The sequence below is a fragment of the Stomoxys calcitrans genome, chromosome 2 (assembly GCF_963082655.1).
Source record: "Stomoxys calcitrans chromosome 2, idStoCalc2.1, whole genome shotgun sequence".
Lineage (NCBI taxonomy): Eukaryota > Metazoa > Arthropoda > Insecta > Diptera > Muscidae > Stomoxys > Stomoxys calcitrans.
In genome coordinates, this window is record NC_081553.1 from 85137197 (window position 1) to 85155560 (window position 18364).

Here is an 18364-nt window from a genome sequence, read left to right on the forward strand (position 1 = left end):
TTTATGTTATCCTTTCGCTGGTATTCGTGATTTATTCCAATTTTTTGTAGACTTCTATTCACTCCACATAGAATTCCACCACTAGCTCTGCCATATGTATGATTTCGTTCTGCGTTCAGCCAATATAAGTTGAAATCATTGAAATATTTTTTCCATCCCTCTGTTTCACTCTCTACAACGTGAGTCTCAATTAATGCAAATATATCAAAGCTCCTAACATATTCAAAGAAATCCGGATAGAGACACTTGCTCCTAAGACCATGAACATTGTATGATAACATTTTGAAAGTTTTTTTTGCTAGTTTACTTAATACTATATTATTACTTATCGATATGAAATTATTTGAATTGAATTTATTACAATTATCTAGTTTTTTAAATTTAACGAGTTTTTTATAATATCATATTTTAAATTCAGGTTAAAATCTTCTCCATACAGTTCTCCCATAACATTGACCGCATTGCATGGACCGCATACCAGTCTTTTCTCCGAATTCCACTTAAACCATTTATCAGCAACCTTAATCCTGTCATCTCTTACTTTCACCTGGTGTTTCTTGCTGAAATCGATCAATTGTCTTCTCAATTTTATCATAATGATCTTGTCCAATCTTCGCTCTGCATTTAGATCCCGTTCGATATATATTTGCCTTCCTTTTAAGTAGCTCGTTTTCGACAGAATAAGTTCAACATCGCTTTCAGTTTCAAATTCTACCACCACTGCTGCCGATCCATTTCGTTGGTACAATGTTTTTACTGTCTCGTCTGCTTTCACAAGTACCCATGCCTCATAACCATAAAGCAGCACGGGTAGTATCTTTGTGTTGTATAGTGTAATCTTCGCCTGTCGAGAAGTGTCCTTGTTTCTAAACTGCTAAGTTAATCAAAGGTAGCATTTGTTTGCCAGTATTATTCTTTTCTTTGTGGTGGTTCCCAACTTTCTCCATTTTCTTTATCTTCTCGGTTGAACAAGGCGTTTTGGGAGTTGAAACCATCCATTTCGTCTTATCTCCATTTACATTTCGTCTTATCTCCATTTACTGCAGTTACTACTTGCGGTGACCGACCTATGACCTATGACGATGACATCGATGTCGGCATAGGCGAGTAGCATGTGTTCTCTTGTGATTAGAGTGGCATATCTAATCACATCTATATCTCGTATAATCTTCTACAGCAGGATATTAAAGAGATCACACGATAGGCTGTCTCCTTGTCTAAAACCTCATTTGGTATTAAATGATTCCGAGAGATTCTTTCCTATTCTAACTAAGAAACGCGTATCAGCAAATGTCATGTAGCGTCTTATTAATTTTGCAGAGATACCAAACTCAGACATGACTTGAAATACCTTTGAATGTAAAGGGGTATCGAAAGCGGCCTTATAGTCAACACAGAGATGATAGGTGTTGATTTTTCCTTCTCGGGTCTTTTTCAGGACTTGGCGCAGAGTGAATATCTGGTCCAGGGTGGATTTACCAGGTCTAAAGCCACATTGATGAGGCCCAATTATCTCATTGACTTTAGGTTTTAATCTTTCACAAAGTACGCTCGAGAGTATCTTGTATGCGATGGGGAGTAGAATTATTCCTCTATAGTTGGCACATTCGGTCTTGTCTCCTTTCTTGTGTACGGGACATAGTATGCTGGGGTTCCAATCATCGGGTATGCGTTCTTCTACCGAGATTGCGCAGATAAGCTGATGCATACGCCTTATCAGCAGGTCGCCTCCGGTCTTAAATAGTTCAGCGGGTAACCCGTCGGCTCCTGCTGCCTTGTTGTTGTTCAGTTGGGTTAAAGCAATTTGGAGCTCATTCTGATTAGGAGGTAAACATTCTATACCATCATCAGGGATTGGTTCTGCGGTATCGTCTTCGCCGCCAACATCGGACATTAGCAGTTGGGTAAAATATTCTTTCCATATCCTCAGCATTCTATTTGTGTCAGTTACCAGATTTCCTTCTTTGCCACTGCAGGGGGATGTGCCTGCACCATAGCCATCTGTTCGATGTTAAATTCTTTGGTAAAATTGCCGGACTCCTGTACATCTCAATTCGCTCACACTCACGTCTTTCCATGTCCCTTTTCTTTCTGCGGAATTGAAATTTCTCCCCTCTGTTTTTCTCCCGATACCTCTTCTTTATCTGGCGTTGTTACTGATTGCATATTCTGATATAATTTTCATATAAACCGATCTCTCGATTAGACTTTTAAAGCCTCTAGATGGCGCAGTTAATTTCCGATTTGGTTGAAATTTTGTACATCAACTTCTTCTATGACCTTAAACATGCGTGCTAGATATGGTCTGAGTCGGTTCATAACCTGATATAGCTCCCTTACAAACCGCTCTCCCGATCTTATTAATTGAGCTCCTACAGGCGAAATTCTTATCCTATTTGGCAGAATTTTGCGCAATGACTTACCAAACCAAGTACGGTCCGATAACCTGCTATAGCTCCAATAGCAGAGCAATTCTTATCCATTATCCTTTGTTTGCCTTTAAAGAGATATGGGGCAAAGAACTTGACAAATGCAATCCATGGTGAAGGGCATATAAGATTCGGCCTGGCCGAACTTAGCTCGCTTTTACTTTTTGTCACTTGTCTCTTTTTCTTTCCTAGATTTTTTTTTTCGTCCAAAAAATTGAACGATAAATCATCAAGAATATGATAATTTATACAGCCACAGTTAATAATTTAATATTTCCAATATTATTTTCCCGTTTCTTTTTTTCGTCCAGAGCATGCCCTGAAATTCATTCATTCTCATAACCTTATGTAGAAAATTCAACAGACCGCGAAAAACAGACTTCCATGTTTTAACAGTCCCTATTTCCTCGAAAGCAATACGAATAATACATATACATAACTTCCGTTTCCTACGTTTTGTTTGCATTATTTCCCTTATTTCAATATGAATATTTGATAAAACAAAGAAAGGAGAAAAGGAAAATGACAAACCCTATAAATAATATTTAGATAAATAAATTATTTAGCTTTAATCACATTGTTTTTCTACTCTTGTCAGTATGAAAGTCTAACAGAAAACAAAACAAAACAAGCAGTGAAAAAGGAAAAACCATAATGAAAATTATAAAAAAAAACCAACAACAAAATATTTATGTATAGAAAAAATAAATAAATTCATAAAAATGATGAGAAAAAACACACACAAATAGACTCATCTATGAGTCAGCAGATAAAATCAGTGTATGTTAAACTGAAAAAAATAACAAAAATTAATAAAAAAAAAGAAGTGTAAAACAAAAAACCTATCTAATTTCAATAAATGCAAAGGACACTAATTACTCAAAATATACCTGCTTGCCTGATTTAACAAAAAGTTGTTTGAGCTTTAAGTAGCTTTCCATGTTCACCTACGGTAAGTGTGGGCCCTTGTTAATGTGTTGGCAATGGAACATATGTCCCTCTTTTTTTTGTTTTACTCTTCTGACCATATGCCGTGAACAAAAACTGTCACCTTCATTGTTTGCAGATATTTTTGTTTTAACTTTCTGGCATTTTGTTTTTAGGAGTTCATGAATTTACATTTTTAGGTGTAAACCTGCAATTATAATTTATTTTTATTATCAACAAAAAACACAATTATTTTCCATATCCTTTTTGGAATTTAATTGAAAACTGGAATTGGAAAAATTTATAGAAAAGGGATGGTTGTGATTTTGCCATTATTTTCAATGGATATTATTGGGAGCTTTGACATACATTGCCTTCCCATCAGTTTTTATGATTTCAATTCAAATGAAAAAAAGAAGCTATCTGTATGAGGGTTGCAAAGAGACTGTCGAGCATTTGCGATATATATGGTCTCGGAATATCTCCGAAGTCTATATCACTAACGGGATTAAATACGAGTACGTATAAAAGACCTTTTAATACCTATAATCGCAAATTTGCCATCAAATTTATGTTTGTGGCTGAGGGAGCTCGGCACGATAAAGGCGAAGAGGGACGATCAAAGCTTTATTATACACGGCACCACTACTGTGGTACAGAGTAATATAACTTTCTGAATTTTTTTGTGACACCCAGAACGAAGAGAGATAGACCCATTGATAAGTATACCGATCGCCTTAGAATCACTTTCTAATTCAATTTAGCTAAAGGGTGATTTTTTTGAGGTTAGGATTTTCATGCATTAGTATTTGACAGATCACGTGGGATTTCAGACATGGTGTCAAAGAGAAAGATGCTCAGTATGCTTTGACATTTCATCATGAATAGACTTACTAACGAGCAACGCTTGCAAATCATTGAATTTTATTACCAAAATCAGTGTTCGGTTCGAAATGTGTTCATTCACCGTAACGTTGCGTCCAACAGCATCTTTGAAAAAATACGGTCCAATGATTCCACCAGCGTACAAACCACACCAAACAGTGCATTTTTCGGGATGCATGGGCAGTTCTTGAACGGCTTCTGGTTGCTCTTCACTCCAAATGCGGCAATTTTGCTTATTTACGTAGCCATTCAACCAGAAATGAGCCTCATCGCTGAACAAAATTTGTCAAAATTTGAACACATTTCGAACCGAACACTGATTTTGGTAATAAAATTCAATGATTTGCAAGCGTTGCTCGTTAGTAAGTCTATTCATGATGAAATGTCAAAGCATACTGAGCATCTTTCTCTTTGACACCATGTCTGAAATCCCACGTGATCTGTCAAATACTAATGCATGAAAATCCTAACCTCAAAAAAATCACCCTTTATGTGTCTGTCTGTCTGTCCGTCTGTCCATGTTAATTTGTGTACAAAATACAGGTCGCAGTTTTCATCCGATCGTCTTAAAATTTGGTACAGGCATGTTTTTGGCCTAGAGGCGAAGCCTATTGAAACTTGGAAAAAATCGATTCAGATTTGGATATAGCTCCCATATATATGTGTTCATCCCATTTGCAGTAAAAATACAAAAAAATGGTCATTCGAATTTTGGCAGGAATAATTTTCTCTTGACTGTCGACATTACCGGTGAATTTAATGGAAATCGATTCAGATTTAGATATAGCTCTCATATATATTTGTATCGTCCGATTTTAACTTCTAGAGTCACAGCAAGCGCATTTATTGACCAATCTTGCCTACCTCGATGCTACCACAATTTCTGAGAAGTTTACTCGAAATCAGTTCAGATCTAGATATGTTCGCCCGATTTTGAGAAATGTTGCAATAAAGTGCTCAGTAACCGATTCTATCGAAATTTGGCGGGAAGGATTTTTTATTGACTCTCGACATTACAGGTGAATTTCGTAAAAATCGGTGCAGATTTGGATATAGCTGTCATATATGTATATCGCCCGATTTTCATTTCTAGAGCCACTGAAAGCGCATTTATTAACCAATCTTGAAAAAACTTTGTACAAAGCTTTTCTCATCAACTACCACAATATTTGAGAAGTTTGCTCTAAATGGGTTCCGATTTAGATATGCCCCCATATATTTTTTTGTCAGATTTTGAGAGATATTGCAATAAAGTGCTCATTTGTTAAACGATTATTAACCGAAATTTGGCAAGAAGGATTTTCTGTATGATTCTCAATAATACTGGTGAATTTCATCGAAATCGATTCAGTTTTAGATAAGGCTGTCATATATGTATATCGACCTTTTTTCACTCCTAGAGCCACTGTAAGCGCATTTATTAACCAATCTTGGCAACAATTTTTGTTTTTTGTTTTTTTTTTTTTTATATATTGTGGTCGCTACTGACCCATCTATGGGGACATTTCGTCAGAGTCAGAGCTGCATTTTGTACTGATTGCCAAAACACTATAGACCGATCGTAATCTTTCAAAGCCTTCAAAGTGTGGTTGTCTTTGCGAATATCTTAGTTTTATAATGAAATGTTCGCCGAATCGGCAACAGCATTTTGAAGAATTTTTTTCATTAGCGCTCATTTTTACTCTCAAAATAGTTTTATGATTTCAACAGGTTATTGTTTATTTTTTCCATAAAATTTTCATCAAACAAACTGAAAATATTAAACAACTATAATTGTTATATTGTATATAAAAAAAATTTTTTCGTCCAATTTTTACGAAGAACCATCTACAATCTGCTTAAATTATGACGCTAACTTATTCTTTGAACGTATTTGAAATGGATCGAAAATCCGTTTTAGTCCGGTCCCCGTGTCCAGTAAGAATTGCATGCAACTACTGCCATATATACTAATGATTTGCATCATGTTATGTCCTAAAGTATTCCTAATTTATTGAAGATAAAATTAAAAAAGGTAGTGTAAGTTCGGCCGTGCCGAACATTGGATAACTACCACCATGCATAAATTAACCATCCTCTTTTAACTTTATAACAACTCCACTACCATATCCATGGTGCTATGCAAATCGGGGCTGGTCTGCATCATATTTGATTGAGGACTCGAGAACTCTTATACGAATCACAGTTTCAGCGAAATCAGGCAACAAATCCGCAACGAATCGGGCAACAAATCCGAGAACTCTTATATGAGTAACAGTGTCTGCGAAATCGAGCTACAAATCCGGTTTTTATGGGATTAAAACCCTAAATTGGAAAATCACCCTTTAAACACGCTTTTTATTGTATGACCACTGGAATGGTCCACAATACCGGCAGATTCCCTGCGTGCAGTTTGCAATTCTTTTTTGACCGATTTAAAGTAATTGTCTAGGCAAAAGACTACCATATAGAGCAAAAGTGAATGAATTGTGAAATTTAGATTGCTTCCACACATTTTTATACCCATCACCGAAGGATGGGGGTATATCCATTTCCAACCCTATAAATTATATATATTCTTGATCGTCGCAAAAATCAAAAACGATCAAGCCATGTCCGTCCGTCTGTCTGTTGAAATCACGCTACATTCTTAAAAAATAGAGATATTTAGCTGAAACTTTGCACGGATCCTTTTTTTTTTTTTTTTTTTTTTTTGTTCAGAAGCAGGTGAAGGTCGAAAATGAGCTATATCGGACTCCATCTCTATATAGCCTCCATATAGAACGATCCGCCGATTTAGAGTCTTAGGCCCATAAAGCCACATTTCTTGTTCGATTTTGCTGAAATTTGGAACAGTGAGTTATGTCAAGCCAGTCTACATCCTTCTTCAATTTGGCCCAGATCGGTTCAGATTTGGATATAGCTGCCATATAGACCGATCCGCCGATTTATGGTCTTAGGCCCATAAATGGCGCATTTATTGTACGATTTTGTCAAAATTTGGGACAGTGAGTTGTGTTAAGCCCTTCGACATCCCTCTTCAATTCGGTCCAGATTTGAATATAGCTGCCATATAGACCGATCTTCGATTTAAGGTTTTGGGCCCATAAAAGGCGCATTTATTGTCCGATGTCGCTGAAATTTGGGACAGTGAGTTGTGTTAGGCCCCTCAATATCTTCCTGCAATATGGCCCAGATTGGTCCAGATTTGGATATAGCTGCCATATAGACCGATCTCTCGATTTAAGGTTTTGGGCCCATAAAAGGCGCATTTATTGTCCGATATCGCCGAAATTTGGGACAGTGAGTTGTGTTAGGCCCCTCAATATCTTTCTGCAATGTGGCCCAGATTGGTCCAGATTTGGATATAGCTGTCATATAGACCGATCTCTCTATTTAAGGTTTTGGGCCCATAAAAGACGCATTTATTGTCCGATGTCGCCGAAATTTGGGACAGTGGGTTACGTTGGGCCCCTCAATATCTTCCTGCAATATGGCCTAGATTCGTCCAGATTTGGATATAGCTGTCATATAGACCGATCTCTCTATTCAAGGTTTTGGGCCCATAAAAGACGCATTTATTGTCCGATGTCGCCAAAATTTGGGACAGTGAGTTGTGTTAGGCCCTTTGACATCCTTCTTCAATTTGGCCCAAATCGATCCAGATTTGGATATAGCTGCCATATAGACCGATCTCTCTATTTAAGGTTTTGGGCCCATAAAAGGCGCATTTATAGTCCGATGTCGCCGAAATTTGGGAGTGTGAGTTAAGTTAATCCCCTCGACATTCTTCTTCAATTTGGTCCAAATCGGTCCAGATTCGGCTATAGCTGCCATATAGAGCGATATCTCGATTTAAAGTCTTGGCCCCATAAAAGGCGCATTTATTGTCCGATGTCGCCGAAATTTGTGACTGTAAGTTGTGTTAGGCTCTTCGACATTCTTCTTCAATTTGGTCCAAATCGCATTTATTGTCCGATGTCGCCAAAATTTGGGACAGTGAGTTGTGTTAGGCCCTTTGACATCCTTCTTCAATTTGGCCCAAATCGATCCAGATTTGGATATAGCTGCCATATAGACCGATCTCTCGATTTAAGGTTTTGGGCCCGTAAAAGGCGCATTTATAATCTGATTTTACTGAAATTTGACACAGTGACTTTTGTTGGGCTTTTCGACATCCGTGGCCTAGTTATTTTTAGATATAGGTACTAAAAAAACCAATATTTTGTTATGCACAATTGAGCAATGACTTGTACTTATTTGTATTTGGTCCAAATCTGAACATATCTCGATATAGCTGCTATGCGGCATAAGGTATGCATTTTTCACCGGATTTTGACGAAAGGTAGTTTATATATATTCCCAAGGTGGTGGGTATCCAGTTTCTTACTTACCATTTTCTTAAAACTCATTAAAGCAATTATAATTAACAAATTGTTTTCTTTTGTTCCATTTATATACACATGAAAGTGTTTTATCAACTTAATATACATAAATTTAAAATTTGAAAGAGAATATAAATGATATAAATGAAGGGACAATTGAAATTTAAAGTACTTTAATAAATTTTGTAAATGCAAAAACTATTTATTTTTACCACATCATTATGAATTATTAACTAAAATAAACCGAGCGGTAGCTGAAAATGATAAAAGCATGGGAAAGTTAATGTATTTATAAATATCCAACCAACACATGTGATAGGCAAAAAAAGGCCACTGCTGTTTTTTTTTAACTACATATGCTTATGCTACTACCACTGCTACTATTATAACGGTGTACAATAGGATGATACATTATGCTGATGTCATAGCATGACATGGCTGGGTTTTCATATTTGTGTATCCTTTTTTTCGTTTTGTAGTCCATTTTTGTGTTTTTTTTTTTGCTGTTTTTGTTGGTCCATCCATACACATGGCCTTCACGCTGAATGACAATAACCTTAATGGAGTTGATTCACTTATGATGTCAGCTTCTTTAGACGACTTCGTTGGGCTGGTGGTATTAAGGCAGCAGCAGCTTCTTCTTCTTCCTTGGCAATTTTCTCTCGTATCCAATAGTGAGCAGCACAGACCAACAACAGCAGCGAGGGTATCAAAATCAACAGGACCAAACCCAATGACACACTGGCAACTCGAGCATGATGTTCCTCATTACCTATTAATGTAATTACATATATGCCAGTTGATGTGTGTACCGTTTGTGTATGTGCGTGTGTGTCATCAGGCCAGTAGATGCAGTTAACCGCCAAGAGCCAGTAAGTTAAGGTCAGGCAATGAAAGGTTTGCAAAATGCGACAAAAGAAAACATTAATAAATATTTAAAATGGCATGTAGGGCGCTAATTTGAAGAAGATTGTTAACAAAAAAAAAAAAAAAATACACAAAAGTTTTAGATAAGGGGTGTGTATAGAGTGACAGAACTTTGTGATAGGGGCAAAAAATATATTTGAAATATATAAAAAGCTGGTAAGATATAGAAAACCATTAATTTGTAACAATCCAAAAATCTGGTGCTTCTAAGTGACTAAAAATAGTTTAAGTAAGTAAGGAGTAATGCTTACCATTCGATAGGTTGCACAAATGCTTATTATCAGGGTTTGAATTGCTTACTTCAAAATAGAGGCAGCAAAGCAAAAATAGCTGCTTTACATTAAAAAATTTTCGATACTCTCATGGGGATTTTGGGAGTGTTAAAGTCACCAGAGTGGTGAGTGGGATACGGAGTGGTATAGACCCCCAGAAACTTGGTCCTGAAGGTTAGGTTAGGTTAGTTTAGGTTAGGTTGAATGGGTTGCCCACCAAAGGTGAGTTCACTCGTAGGCCAGTTTGGCTCATTGTGGTACCTTATAGAGAGAAAGGGAAGAAAAAGGAAAATGTGAGACCTCATACTAGAGGTTATACACGAGTAAGAAAGAAAAATACAGGAAGAGTGGAGAAACCCGAGCGGGAGTTGCAGAACCGCCCTTCCCTACGCAAGCACGGACCTACCTACGCCGGAGCCTGTGTCACCTACCCGTCAGAACCATCCTGTCCCCCCAACAAACCTTAGGAGAGATACCAGAGGTATGGTCGCAAGTTCACCCAGATCACAGAAGAAACAGCTCCCCACAAAGGAGAGCCTACATCTCTGCAGACCCGGACAGGAACAAAACAAGGGCTCAATAGTCTCCTCCACATCCTCATCGAGGCAACTCCTACAGAAGTCATTGTGCGGTATCTCCATACGCGCCGCCATGCGTCCTATGGCACAGTGTCCGATTATGATCCCTGTCAAAGAACTCATCGACCTCTTATCGAATGCCAGCAATTCCCTTGTCCTTCTCAAGACGATGACCGGCCAAAGCGCCTTCGCAGTCCGGCAACCATCTACCGTGTCCCACCTCGTCACCGACGCCGCCTTGGCCATCCCTTCTACTGTGTTCAGTAGCTTGACAAATGGCACGTAGGCAAGACTGATGACTGGTCCGCCCAGCGCAGACGAAACCCTCCTATCGCACTCGTCCGCCCTCTCATACTCTGAAGTGCCCTCATGCCCAGGAACCTATGCCAGCATCACATCGTGGACCCGGAGCCTATCTAGGGATTCCAAACAGTCCGCCACGCAACTCGACCTCACCATCCTCGACCCCAAGGCCTTGAGCGGCACCATACTGTCCACATACATTTTGAGTTTCGAGGGCGGTAAGCTCCATGCCAGAAATTCTCTTGCGTCTACTGTAATGACACCGATCTCTGCCTGAAAGGCCGTACACTCGTCCGGCAGTCTCAGAGACATACTGATATTGAGTACATCAGTGTTGACCCCCAATCCTGACTCCATCTTGGAGCCATCTGTGTAGATCGAGGTCTCATCCTCCTCAAGTACTCCATCCGCAGTCCATTCGTCCCTTTCAGGAAAACGAATCTCGAATGCCCTCACTCCGGTCGGCACTGATGGCAGGTTACGGACTGATTTAGGCCATACTTAGCACAGTTGTTGAAGGTCATTCCTCAACGTTATGTGCAAAATTTCAGATAAATCGGTTCAGGTTATGAACCGATTTGAACCATTCTTTGCACAGTTGTTGAAAGTCATTCCTCAAAGTTATGTGCAAAATTTCAGCCAAATCGGTTCATGTTATTGAGCCCTCTAGAGGCTCAAGATGTATAATCGGTTTATCAGGCGGCTATATCAGATTATGAACTGATTTAGACCTTACTGGGCACAGTTGTTGGAAGTCAGACCAGAACACTTCATGCTAAATTTCAGCCAAATCGGATAAGAATTGCGTTTTCTTGAAGCTTGGAGATCCTCCTCAGTCTACCCTCCGTATCCATAACACCCAGATTCGACTGTATCCGCAACCATCCTCCTTCAGCCTTAGCGCGACCCTGGCGGCGCAGTTCCAAATATAGACCCCAATGGGCTGCATATCCAGCATCGCCTCCAGGCCTGCCTGCGGATGTGCAGTTCCAAATATAGACCCCAATGGGCTGCATATCCAGCATCGCCTCCAGGCCTGCCTGCGGTGCGTCTCTGGACCTTCTCGAACTGCAGGTCAGTTTCTGGACCCTCTCGAACTCTTACGCACGCGTTCTCTTCCCTACGGCGTCCCACCATACTAGTGCCCCATAGGCTAGTACTGGTCTCTCGATGGCCGTATACATCAAATAAATCATCTTGGGAGTCACCCCCCAATTCCTACAGAACATCCTCCTGCAGGAGTAAAAAGCTCACAGTGCCTTACGGCTTCTTTCCTCGGTGTTTCTCTTCCAGAACAGTTTCGAATCGAGGATTATGCTTAGGTACTTCGCCTCCCTCGACAGCCGCAGGGTGACCCCGTCTAAGGAAGGGAGTCTGAACGACGGTATCTTAGATCTACGTGTAAAGCGCACCAGCTCCGTAGTCCCTGGGTTGGTCCTCAACCCATTTATGGTATTCCATCACGACAACCTCCTCAGTGACCCTTTCATGATCTCGCTGATCGTCGACAGAAACTTGCCCCGGACGCCTACGTCGTCCGAATAAGCGAAAATCCTCGTGCCGTCCCCACCGAGATCCATCAGGAAGTTCCACATTATCGGTGAGAACACCCAACCTTGGGGCGTTCCTCTGGTCACCCGCCTTCTGACCACACAATCTCCCAGGTTTGCATTAATAATCCTGCCATAAAGCATATTATTTGTCCATTGGGAGATTGAGGGGTGAACCCCCGTGCGGCCCAGTGCGGCGATTATCGCCCCAATCCCTACATTATTGAAAGCCCCCCCTCAGTATCCAAGAAGGCCGGAAAGACGTCTCGACCTCCTTACCACCTCGTGGAGGGCCTTCGTGCACTTCTCCCCAATACCTTTAATTTTTGCCCCATATTGCCATTGTCGGTAAATAAGTACGACTTAGGGGTGTATTGCGGAGTGCAGTGGTCACCCAAACACTAAGCCTTGAAAAAAAATTAGCATCGTGTTCTACTCTCAAAAATAATTTGTTTGAACCCGATATTGCCATTGGTTTAGGGGGGTATATGGGTTGAGGCGTCCCCCAAACACTTGGCCCCAAAAAGAAAATCAAATTCGTTTCCTAATCTGAAATACCTTTAATTGGAGCTCCTTAATGCAATTATCAGCAAATGTGGCAGGTTTGGGGGGGGGGTAAGGTTAGGTTGAAAAGAGAGTGCAGATATTAATCCGCTCCATGCCACTATGGACATACACCTAATACAGTAATAGGCTTGTTGTGCACTCTAAATAATAAAAAAAAGTACCTTCGAAAAAGGAAATCTAAGTTAGGAATTCGGTGCTACTTACAAAATCTTTAATTGTTTGCCACGCCCCAAAGTTGGTTCATGTCTGGTATTGTGTCCCCACCTAAGTGTTGGGGTCTTTTAGCCGCGAAAGCCGAGTAATGACATAGGAAATGCTCCAACGTCTCATCATATTCCCCGACGGTTTGGGGGGTTGGCCCTAAAAACTATTCACATCGTGCTTCACTCTCTTTGAGCCCCAAATTGTCATGGTCCTGTTTGGTGGTTGTTACGGGGGTGGGACGTCCTCTAGTGCGTCCCGAATACCGATATAAGATTCGTACTCTACTCCCAAATACCTTTGAGCGGCATATTACCGGCCTTCCGAACTATAGACACTTTTTACCGAATATTGATATTATATTCGTGGTCTACTTCCAAAAACCTTTCATTTGAGCCACATATGGCTATGATCGGTAAATTTGTCCTCTTTGTTCTACCCCAAACACTTGGTTACACATTTCGATATCAGATTCTCATTACACTCTCAAATACCTTTTATTTGAGCCTCATATTGCCACGGTCAATAAATAAGTCCTGTTTCGAGGTGTTTTGGAAAAGAGGAGGACCCCTAGAAACTTTGTCCCGAAAGTGTATACCAATTACGGGCTCTACTCCCAAATGCCCTTTATTTGAGCCCCATATTGCCATGGTCGGTAAATATGTCCGATTTAGGGGTCTTTTGAAGGTGGGGTGGCCACCAAATATATTTGGTGGATTTTGTGGGTGGGACGGCCCGCCTAGGTACCCCAACCAAAATTTGGATACCCAATTTTTGGTTTAAGGTTATTAAAAGAAAGCACACAAAATTTCAAACCACCCATCTCCGTGATCTGGCGTTCGGAAATTTAGGGAAAGGGGGAGGGTAAAAGGGGTAAAAATCGTCTGTTTGGTGGTGTTTTTGGGGATAGGGGACCCCCCCTACACTTAGTGTGACAATTTTATGCCAAATTCGTACTCTACTTTAAAATACTTTTATTTGATACCCATATTGTCCCAATCGGTAAACTTGTCCGTTCGGTTGGGTTTTGGGATGGGGCGTCCCCGTAGGTTGTTTGACTCCAAAATTTTATACCAATTTCATATTTTTGGGGTACCATAAGGTGGCGCAAAAAATTTCGCCTAAATCGGTGCACTCATCTTCGAGATCTGGCCTTTTTTGAAAATAGTAGTAAGGGGGAGGGTTTGTCCCCTCTTCGGATATTAAAAAATTTAGTACCATATTTTCACCGGGAGGTCGAATCAAAATAAAATTTCATGAAAAAATAAATAAACAAACAGACAAAGCGCAACAATTTCATTTTTATACCCACCACCATGGGATGGGGGTATACTAATCTAGTTATTCCCTTGGTAACACCTCGAAATATTAAACTTGGACCCCACAAAGTACATATATATTCTCGATGGTCTCGACGTTCTGAGTCAATCAAGCCATGTCCGTCCGTCCGTCTTTCGAAATCACGATAGGGGTGGAACGCGTAAAGCTAGCCGCTTGAAACTTTTGCACAGATATTTAATTTTGATGTAGGGCGTAGGGGATTGCAAGTGAGCCATATCGGTTCAGATTCAGATATAGCTCCCATGTAAACCGATCACCCGTCGTGACTGCTTGAGCCCTTACAAGCTGAAATTTTCGCCCGATTTGGCTGCAATTGAGCATGTGTTGTTTTGTTATGACTTTCAACAACTGTGCCAAGTACGGTCCACAACAGTCTATAACTTGATATAGCTCCCATATAAACCGATCTCCCGATTTGACTTCTTGAGCCCCTGGAAGTCGGAATTTTTGTCTATAACCAGATATATAATATAAATAGCTTCCATCATTTAGCATAATCCATGGAGGTGGGTTGCCAAGATTCGACCCGGCCGAACTTATCACGCTTTTACTTGTTCTATAGTAGATTACTTTCAAAATATTTGATTTTGTGATTTGACCTTTGCAGAACCATGCTTGAGGGTATATTCCATTCGGCACTGTTGTACATGACCCGCTTTGGCTTGTTGCTTGTTAAGGGAGGCAAGGGAACCATCCCATGGCAGCCGGTTGTGTATACCGGATTGACCCGATGAAGTCGTTTATCGGCAAGGACTACCGGCTCAGTGTACAATACACTGTTACAACAACAACAACTTGTTACATTCATTTTCCATCACTCCAAAATCTACACCCATTACCTGTCCTTAATTAACCAAATACCTAAGAGACCTTGAAATTTTACTTTCTAAAATTACCCACCAAACTAATTGTAGAAATAATTTATGATTTTTGTCACACTGTCTGTTGGTTTGCCTATAATCTTTGGCAATTTTGGATGTAATCCTTGAGAGTAGCAAACGGTCGGCAATCCTGTCCTCTACCATCTGATGTAGATGACATTTCAGGGCTTTTTTCCACATCGAGTAAAATGATTGATGTTGTGCAAATAATAGTTCTAGTTTAGTATCTGTAAACGACATTCGAAACCGCAGCATTTCTATGTACGAATATGTTTGTATGCGCTGACCTTCAGTCAATGGTATGAGCCTGGGCAAATTTTTTGCTGATTTTAGCTTGAAATCAAATTCAATTTAATTTTACGATTGACAGAAATGCATTAGGACGATTTTATATTTGTCCTTAGGCGGAAATTAACTCTTTTGCATCGATTAAGTGACATAAATGTGACATTGATGCATTAGCACTAGAGGTCATATCAAACATGGCATTGCTTTTATGAAACTATAATTTTGTATGTATTTCGGCGAAGTACATGCATATTAATATTGCAGGTAATCTATATGCATAAAAAAAATGTATATCTGGCTGATTCATCAATGCCCAGACTAAACAGCTGGGATTTTTTTCTCAACTGGGGATTTTGAAAAAGTCATGAATAGCCAATATGCCTCAAGCATTAATGGAAAAATAAACAAGTAAAAACATGCCAAGTTCGGCCGGGCCGAATCTTTGAAACCCAACACTTTGAATTCTGCGTAAAATGAACACAAACACAAGTAAATACGGCCGTGCCGAACTTTGGATACCTATCACCATGAAGATATTAATCATACTATTTTATTATAACTCCACTACCATATCCATAATAACATCTGAATAGGGGCTTGCCTGAATCATATTACATTCAAGTCTTGAAAATTCTTATACGAGTAACAGTTTCAGCGAAATCAGGCAATTAATCCGCTTTTTGTGGGATAAAGACCCTAAATTGCAATCCCTGTCTATATGACTGCTATATGGTCTGATATGGATCATATTTGGATCGGATGTCGGAAGGGTTAAAACAACTGACTATTTCAAATTTCAACGAAATCGGAAAATAAATAAAGCACTTATGGGTTTCAGATCGGTCTATATAGCAGCTATATCTACATATAGCCCGATCTGACTTTATATTTAAGTCGGATGTCGGGAGGTTTGAAACAACTCCCTGTTTCAAATTTGAACAAAGTCATTTAATAAATGCAGATTTTAAGGGCTTCATACTCTTAATCGGCAGATCGGTCTACATGGCAGCTATATCCAAATATAGTCCGATCTGATCCATATTTCGATCCGATGTCGGGAGGCTTAAAACAACTTACCGTTTCAAATTTCAGCGGAAGCGGGTAATAAATGCAGCTTTTATTGGATTCAGATCCTTAATCGGCAAATCGGTCTATATGGCAACTATATCCAAATATGGTCCGATCTGAACCATATTTAGGTCGGATGACAGTATGCTTAGAACAACTGTCTGTTTCAAATTTCAGCGAAATCGGTTAAAAAATAAAGCTTTTATGGGCTTCAGACCCTTTATGGGGAGATCGGTCTATAAGGCAGCTGTATCTAGATATAGTCCGATCTAAACCATATTCGAGTCGGATATCTGAAAGCTTAAAACCACTCACTATATGAAATTTCAGCGAAATCGGGTAATAAATAAAGCTTTTATGGGCTTTAGACCCATATGACAGCTATACCTAAATATAGTCCGATTTGATTCATATTTATTTTAGATATAGGGAGGCCTAAGAATCGGGTAATAAATAAAGTTTTTATGGGCTTCAGACCCTTTATGGGGAAATCGGTCTATATGGCAGCTATATTTAAATATAGTCCGATTTGTTCCAAATTTAGGTCGGATGTCGGGAGGCTTAAAATAATCCATGAGCTTCAGACCCTTTATCGGCAAATCGATTTATACGGAAGCTATATAGAAATATATTCCGATGTGGACCATATTTGTTCAGATGCCGGGATGCCTTAAGCTACTCTCTGTTTCAAATTTCAGCGCAATCGGATTTAAAATAAAGCATTTATGGGCGTTAGACCCTTTATCGACAGATCTAGCAGCTGTATCCAAATATGGTCCCATTTAAGAACTTAACCAGCATGGATCAAAAAGACGCACCTGTGCCAAATTTCAGCTCAATATTGAAGGCTGTAGAGTGATTATAACAGACTGACGGAACCACCACGTGCAACCATTTCAGTCAAATCGGACGAAAATTGCGCCCTCTAGATGCTTAAGAAGTCAAGACCCAAGATCGGTTTATGTGGCAGCTAATCAGGTTATGATATGCAACAACTGTGCTAAGTATGGTTCAAATCGGTTAATAACCTGATATAGCTGTCATATAAACCGACCTGGGAACTTGACCTCTTGAGCCTCTATAGGTCGCAATTTCTATCCGATTTGGCTGAAATTTTACATAACGTATTTTATTATGATTTTCAACAACTATGCCAAATAAGGTTCAAATCGGTTCATAACCTGATATATCTGCCATATAAACCGATCTGGGATATTGAATTCTTGAGCCTCTAGAAGGCGCAATTCTTAACCGATTGGAATGAAATTTTGCACGACGTGCTTTGTTATGATATCCTACAACTGTTCTAAGTATGGTTCAAATCGGTCCATAACCTGATATAGCTGCCATATAAACCGGTCTGGGATCTTGACTTCTTGAGCCTCTTGAGGTCGCAATTATTATCCGATTTGGCTGAAATTTTACATGACGTATTTTACTAACCATAACCGATCTGGGATCTTGATTTCTTGAGTCTCTAGAGGTCGCAATTATTATCCGATTTGCCTGAAATTTTGTACAACGGATCCTCTCATGACCATCAACATCCGTGTTTATTATATCGGTCTATAGCCTGGTACAGCTTTCATATAAATCGATCTCTCTATTTCACTTTTTGAGCCGCCAAAGGGCGCAATTCTTATTCGAATTGGCTGACATTTTACACAGGTCTCCAACATATAATTTAATTGTGGTCCAAACCGGACCATATCTTGATATCGCTCTAATAACAGAGCAAATCTTTTCTTTTATCCTTGTTTTGCCTAAGAAGAGATGGCGGGAA

General features: G+C 39.6%; 1 protein-coding gene across 1 annotated transcript in view; it reads right to left on the bottom strand.

The window, feature by feature from the left end:
• Positions 1-8970: 8970 nt before the first annotated feature.
• The window catches only part of LOC106087843 (protein mesh), a 132344-nt gene continuing 122950 nt past the window's right edge, over positions 8971-18364 (bottom strand). The window contains exon 15 of the mRNA XM_059363021.1: positions 8971-9377. Coding sequence (XP_059219004.1) covers positions 9181-9377 — 197 coding nt within the window. The 3' untranslated portion in view covers positions 8971-9180. The remainder of the gene's footprint in view (positions 9378-18364) is intronic.